Raw genomic sequence first — 7,525 nt, 5'->3', positions numbered from 1 at the left:
GTCAATATGGGGTGCTGTGTGTACATTAATGAGGAAAAAAAATTAACTTAAATGATTTTAGCAAATGGCTGCAATATAACAAAGAGTGAAAAATTTAAGGGGGTCTGAATACTTTCCGTACCCACTGTATATATCAATCCAATATATTGGATATATATATATATATATATATATATCAGGGCTCTGAACCAGTTCAAGGAACGAAAACGAAAACCGGAAACGAACGAAATTTTGACAGGACCAGAAACAGAAACTAAATCTAATTTTATAGTTCCGAACAGAATCGAAAATATGAAATGGCCATTAACCGGTTAATAACGTTATTTTATCGTTCCATTTAATATTTACTATACTATACTAATATTTACTAATATTAATAACGAGTGAAATGCCGGCCCGCGCTCAGCTGTGAACTCATCATGGGTAAGTTTTTTCTTTATTTTGCAAAAGCTTGACAGTTTTGAATGATGTCTTCTTCTATCTGTATAACCAACCAGCGTTGGATCATCGCGCCGGCGCCTCACGCGCACACACAACATATTTTTGCGACATTGCAACCTGTTCATTATCAAAATAAAATACAATTAAAGAATCAAATAAAAAGTTACAATGCTCCGTTGTTCAATCTGTTGTATACAAGTAGCGTTTTTTAACAATGCAGCAAACATTTTTAAATATCTTAAAACTACTTTAATGTCTTTAAAGTGTTTAGTAGCCTACATTTGGTCAAAATCTTGAAAAGATGATGCTGTATTGGCTGTGACTAAGCGCAGCGGGTTATAGGCTAACGTTACCAGGGGCAAGTTCAAGCTCAAACCGGTGTGCACCGTTTTGCTACGGTTTCCGGTTTGAACGACATGTTTCCTGGCAGGAACAGAAACGTTAAAATATCTATTCTGCTCGGCGTGAACCGATTGAATTTTTTTTTCGTTTTCAAGCCCTGATATATATATATATATATATATATATATAATAAAGCAGAAAGTCATGGAATTTTACAAAAAATAAACATAATTGTTAAACTGTCATTTCACTACATTTACAAAGAAAGGTTAAATTGTTAATGTTTTATGCCTTAATTTGATTACCATATAAAAAGTTTCATAAATACATTAAAATAATTCAAACTGAATCCCGAAACTGGTTTTCATAGGGTCCTAAAAATTTAATTTTTGTTCAACTTAAAGTTTCATGATTTCAATTCATTAGACATTCTTTTTGTTTACTAAAAATGTATAGCATTAAAACGGAATCCAGAAACTGAAAAATAAATATACTGTAGTAATAAGAGAGAAAAAAACTTCTGTGAGAACAAATGATGCAGAGATGTCTTCCGTAATCCCTGTTAGGTAAAACATGAAGAAGAAATGCCCTCGATGTCCTAACATGTGTTTGATCTCCTCTGTGCAGGCGCTTCAGTCAGAACACTATCGCTCAGCTGTGGTACTTTGTGAAATGCATTTACTTCGGCCTGTCAGCGTATCAGATCCGCTGTGGATATCCGACTCGCATCCTGGGAAACTTCCTCACCAAGAGCTACAACTACGTCAACCTCTTCCTCTTCCAGGGGTGAGAAACATGTTCAACAGCAGTTTTTATAGGGTGATGTTGCATGGAATTTAGTGTTTGTTATTGTGGAATGAAAAAAAAAAATAGCGACCAATGCCCATAATTAAAGGGTTAGTTCACCCAAAAATGACATTTCTGTCATTAATTACTCACCGTTCATGTCGTTCCAAACCCGTAAGACCTTCGTTCATCTTCGGAACACAAATTAAGATATTTCTGATGGAATCTGAGAGCACTCTGACCCTGCATAGACAGCAAGGATACAACCACGATCAACACGCAGAAACGTAGCAAGGACATCTGTAAAATAATCCATGTCTTTGAATCAGCATTGTTTACGTTTAGTAGAAAGCGCGCATGCTGAACACTGATTACGTTGATTACGTTCGCGGAAGACAGTAACTCGGGGAGAAGAATTGCTGAAAAAATTATGTTATTATTATTTTCTTTGCACACAAAAAGTATTCTCGTAGCTTCGTAAAATTACGGTTGAACCCCTGATGTCACATGGACTATTTTACCGATCTCCTTGCTACGTTTCTGTGCATTGATCGTGGTAATATCATTGCTGTCTATGCAGGGTCAGAGTGCTCTCAGATTCCATCAAAAATATCTTAATTTGTGTTCCGAAGATGAACGGAGGTCTTACGGGTTTGGAACAACATGAGGGTGAGTAATTAATGACAGAATTTTTGGGTGAACTAACCCTTTAAAAAACGCAAAATATCAGCTGGCATATCGGTCGACCACTAATTTTTATAAGTAAAAGGAAGTTAAAGCAAGCCAGTTGTTTTCTATGCATAACAGATGCGCCTGCTTAGTGTGCGTTGTGTGTCCCAGGTTCCGTCTGATCCCGTTCCTGACGGAGTTGCGGGCGGTGATGGACTGGGTTTGGACGGACACGACGCTCAGCTTGTCTAGCTGGATCTGTGTGGAGGACATCTACGCTCACATCTTCATCCTCAAATGCTGGAGGGAGTCCGAGAAGGTAAGAAAGCGAGAAATAGCAGGCAGCTTCCTCCTAAGGCAGCATCCTGAGCATCTGTGTGTGTGTCGTGTGGCAGCGTTACCCTCAGCCGCGCGGGCAGAAGAAGAAGAAGGTTGTGAAGTATGGAATGGGTGGCATGATCGTGATGCTCCTGATCTGCATCGTTTGGTTCCCGCTGCTCTTCATGTCTCTGATCAAATCTGTGGCAGGAGTGGTCAACACTCCGCTGGACGTGTCCGTCACGCTCACGCTGGGAGGACTTCAGGTGCACAGCACTGTTCTGCTCATCTGCATGCTCATTTCAGATGTCTGCCAGTTCCTACTTTCAATATAAACCAAGAAACATTTTATTGCTTTCTATTCTGTCTCAGGTGTTTCTCCTAAAAAGACATTTGCAGAAATCAAAATATACGCAAACGAGTCATCCAATAAGTTTATAAATCTATAAAATGAACGTGGGAAGATATTTTTGAGTTCATATTATTCATATACTGTTTAATATAATATTTTTAATAAGCTTTGATTTTTTTCATTTTTCATTTTACTTTTAGTTTGTTTTAGTAATTTTATTATGTGTTTTGTCATTTTTATTAGTTATTGATTTGTATAATTTTAGATTTTAGTTAAAATTTTAGTAATTTTATTATGTGTTTTGTCATTTTTATTAGTTATTGATTTGTATAATTTTAGATTTTAGTTAAAATTTTAGTAATTTTATTATGTGTTTTGTCATTTTTATTAGTTATTGATTTGTATAATTTTAGATTTTAGTTTAAATTTTAGTCATTTTATATTATGCATTTTATATTATGTTTATATTAGTAATTATTTTATTACTTAGTTTTTTCTATTTATTATTTAAATTGTATTTTATTCATTATTATAATTTATTATTTTTTATTATAATTTTAGTTTAGTAATTATGTTATGTCAGTTTTATTTGGAGTGTTTTCTATTTATCTTTAATATTTTTTCAGTTTTAGTTATTTTAGTACAGTAACTTACATTTATTTATTTCATTTAATTTTTATCTAATATTAATATTTTATATTATTTCAGCTTTATTTCAATTACCAGCAATTATTTTTTATATAGTTTTAGTTACAATAACATCACTGGATCACTGACTTTTGATTTCAGACTTTAGTATCTAGGCAAAACAGAGCACAGATTGAGACATTGTTGAGATCTCTTCTGAAACTCTAGAAAAGACGTGTGAAATTACAGGGGTCTTTTCTCAGGAGAAACATCTGAGAAGCAGGAGACATAAATAAATGTCTCTGTTTGTTCAGTGCTGTCTAAGAGATCTGATATTTTTGTCTATCCTATGGGAAGCGTGCACATCTCAAGTTGCCTACCATTTGATAATTAACATGGCTCTCTTTTTTCTGTTCTTGTTTGTTTTATTGTTTTCAGCCGATCTTCACGATGAGTGCCCAGCAGAACCATCTGAAAAATGTGTCTTCTGCAGAGTTTGTCAAGTTTTCAGAAATATACAGATCTGATGCAGTAAGGAACTAAGCGTCTGTTCAAATCACAGCAGCTCCGTTGTACTTTGACATGAACATGTTTTCTAGTAATTTACCGATATATAGAAATGATTTCAGATAGCTGATTAATAATGACCAATAGAGTTCTATTTTCACATTTCACTGCATAATCAAAATAAAAAATAAGAAATGAAATTTTGCATAGATAAAATGGAACTTGTTTTAGGACTATTTGGATATTGTGGCATTATTTGCCTGCCAATTTAACAAATTTTGTAAAATAATTAGGGTTTATTTAGGAATTAATACTACTTTTGAAATACTACTATATATATATATATATATATATATATACATACACTGTATATGTCTGATAACAATGATGATGATAAATTGTGCATTCCGGATTGTTTCTAAATAGAGCTAAAGATGCTTGTGTCTCCTACAGAATGCCATGCAGTTCCTGGAGTCTTATGTTTATGAGGATTTGACAATAGCCAAACTAGAAGGAAGTTCCAACTCACTCTGGACCATCAGCCCCCCGAGCAAGGAGAACCTCATTAAAATGCTCAATAACACAGACGAGAAGTTTCCTCTCACCTTCACCTGGTCCATACAGAGGTACTGTAGAGTTCAACATCACACCGGCATACAGTTACACTGAGCACTTAGAAGAACCTGGTCTGCTGGTGGCTAATGGGTAAAATAAAATTTAAAAAATGCTGTCCAGATTTCACCCTGAGATCCAAACATTTTATGATATTTTACTAGGTAAAATATTTATCATATTAAAATTTGCTGTTTTACTCACCCTCAGTCCATCCAAAATGTAAGTGACACTTTTTCTTCAGTAGAATAAAGATTTTTACTTGAAACTGTGCTCTTTGGCAGGGGCGGATCTACCGGGGTGGCATGGGGTGGCAAATGCCACCCTAAGAAAAAGCTGTTCCACCCCAGAATTACTACAGAATAAAATATAAATGTAAGCAGTGTTTCATGTGCTACTAATGCCTAGTCATAAGTCTGTGGATATTTTGGTGAAAGTAACTCAAAAGTAACTCAAAAGTAGTGTAACGCATTACAATTCAGAGACAGTAATATTGTAATGTAACTAATTACTTTCAAAAGACAGTAACTAGTAATATATAATGTATTACATTTTGGAAGTAACTTGCCCAACACTGGCAGTGATGACAGCGTAACGTAAAATAATCGCAACAAAACATGGCTTTCAGTAAACTGTGCCAAGTTACCAAGTTCATACACTATATAATTCATTGGTATTTGAAGTTTTTTTTACAGTAGTAAAATGAAAATTATTTTTTCCCAAAAGTTGATTGCTGTATTATACATCTGTATTTGTAATTTAATTTATGTTGTATACTGTAATAGACATTATACTAGAGTTTTTTTGTTACAGTGTTATTCATCTTACAAGTGTTCACTGAGCAGGAAAGTCATCTGTGTATTTGAATTGTGTGTAAGCATTTAAGAAAACTGTAATAACTAGATTGAAAAACAAATTTATGGTGGCTTGTTTTAAAGTCTTGTTTAAAAAAACGTAAATAGTTTTATGTTCCAGGTTAGTTAGATGATCTAGTTGTTTGCTAAAGTGTTGCTAGGATATTCTGGGTGGTTGCTAGGCTCTTGCTATGCAGTTGCTGAGGTGTTGCTAGACTATATACTGTACATATATAGTTGATAGTGTGTGCTGGGTGATTACAGACATTCCCACCTCTGTTAATAACAGAAAATCAAACATTGTTTTCAAAACTCATCTAGTTTCAGTGCTAGTTTCAGCAGACTGAGGTGATCTGACATGTCCTGCCCCGGTGGGCAGCTGCTGCCTCCACCCGTCCAGCGGCCGCAGCACCCCAGCCTGCTCGTCACCGAGGGCGGCCCCCTACGTCCATCAACCGACAAGGTGGTCTACGCTACCGCCGCATGTTGCAACTCGCCTGCCACCTCCTCCTCTGGAGTCAGAAGGATCTGAGGTCGCTTCGTGCCATTCACATTCCGGGTCTGCTCAACCGGGCAGCCGACGAGCTGTCACGAGCTGCGCTCCCCGGAGAGTGGAGACTCCATCCCCAGACGGTCCAGCTGATTTGGAGACGTTTCGGAGCCACTCAGGTAGACCTGTTTGCCTCTCCAGAGACCTCTCACTGCCAGTTGTTTTACTCCCTGACCGAAGGAACACTCGGTACGGATGCACTGGCACACAGCTGGCCGCGGGGCCTGTGCAAGTATGCTTTCCCCCAGTAAGCCTTCTCGCACAGACACTGTGCACGATCGGGGAGGACGAGGAGCAAGTTCTGCTTGTGGCGCCCTACTGGCCCACTCGTACCTGGTTCCCGGAACTAATGCTCCATATGACAGCCCCTCCCTGGCAGATTCCTCTGAGGAAGGATCTACTGACTCAAAGACGGGGCACCCTGTGGCACCCACGTCCAGACCTCTGGAAACTTCACGTCTGGTCCCTGGACGGGACGCGGAGGTTCTAGGTGGCCTACCCCAAGAGGTAGTAGACACCATCACTTCAGCAAGAGCACCATCTACGAGCACTTATGCCTTGAAGTGGAACCTGTTCGTCGAGTGGTGTTCTTCTCACCAAGAGGACCCCCGTAGATGCCCGATCAGAGTCGTGCTGTCCTTTTGCAGCAAGGGTTGGAGCGAAGGCTGTCTCCCTCCACCCTTAAAGTCTATGTGGCTGCAATTGCTGCGTATCACGACCCCGTGGAAGGGAAGTCGGTAGGGAGGCATGACTTGGTCATCAGGTTCCTTAGGGGGGCGAGAAGGTTAAATCCTCCCCAGCCCCTCTCTATACCCTCTTGGGACCTGTCTTTAGTGCTCAGAGCACTACAGCAGGGCCCATTTGAGCCCTTGCAGTCAGTCGAGCTAAAGTTCCTTTCAATGAAAACTCAATGAACCTGCAAGCGCTGCCCCCAGAGGAGGCAGACCCAGCCCTAGCTTTGCTTTGTCCCGTCCAAGCCTTGAGATGGTACGTAGACCGGACACAAAGCTTTAGGACCTCAGATCAGCTCTTTGTCTGTTACAGAGGCCGGCAAGCAGAGGATGGCCCACTAGATATTGGATGCCATCACACTGGCTTATCAGGCACAGGGTGTGCCCTGCCCGCTCAAGTTGCGAACTCACTCTACTAGAAGTGTTGCATCCTCCTGGGCACTGGCTCGTGGCGCCTCGCTGACAGATATTTGTAGAGCTGCGGTCTGGGCGACCCCCAACACGTTCGCTAGATTCTATAGCCTTCGTGTGGAGCCGGTATCCTCCTGTGTTCTCACCTCAAACGAGTAAAGGCACTGAGAGGCCCCGGTTTAGCGTCGGCTTGCTAAAACTACTCCAGAGTGTCCGTACTGTAGACCTTGTCGAGCTCCTCCATCCCCTCGGCAGCCAGAAGTGGCAGAACATCTGGTGCCAGGCCCTCACTCGATGAATCCGTGAGAACCGGTAGAGGGCTGGG

At 39.5% G+C, this 7,525-nt stretch overlaps 1 protein-coding gene across 1 annotated transcript in view; it reads left to right on the top strand.

Annotated features, from left to right (window-relative positions):
- piezo2b (piezo-type mechanosensitive ion channel component 2b) overlaps positions 1-7,525 on the top strand; it is a 110,185-nt gene that overhangs the window by 97,856 nt on the left and 4,804 nt on the right. Inside the window, 5 exon segments of the mRNA XM_016566511.1 lie at positions 1,411-1,569; positions 2,410-2,557; positions 2,634-2,822; positions 3,974-4,066; positions 4,496-4,668. Of these exon segments, the coding sequence (XP_016421997.1) occupies positions 1,411-1,569; positions 2,410-2,557; positions 2,634-2,822; positions 3,974-4,066; positions 4,496-4,668 (762 nt within the window).

The sequence above is a fragment of the Sinocyclocheilus rhinocerous genome, unplaced genomic scaffold (genome assembly GCF_001515625.1).
Source record: "Sinocyclocheilus rhinocerous isolate Xijiao unplaced genomic scaffold, SAMN03320098_v1.1 scaffold1534, whole genome shotgun sequence".
Taxonomy (NCBI): Eukaryota; Metazoa; Chordata; class Actinopteri; order Cypriniformes; family Cyprinidae; genus Sinocyclocheilus; species Sinocyclocheilus rhinocerous.
This window is presented reverse-complemented; position numbering and strand designations above follow the sequence as displayed.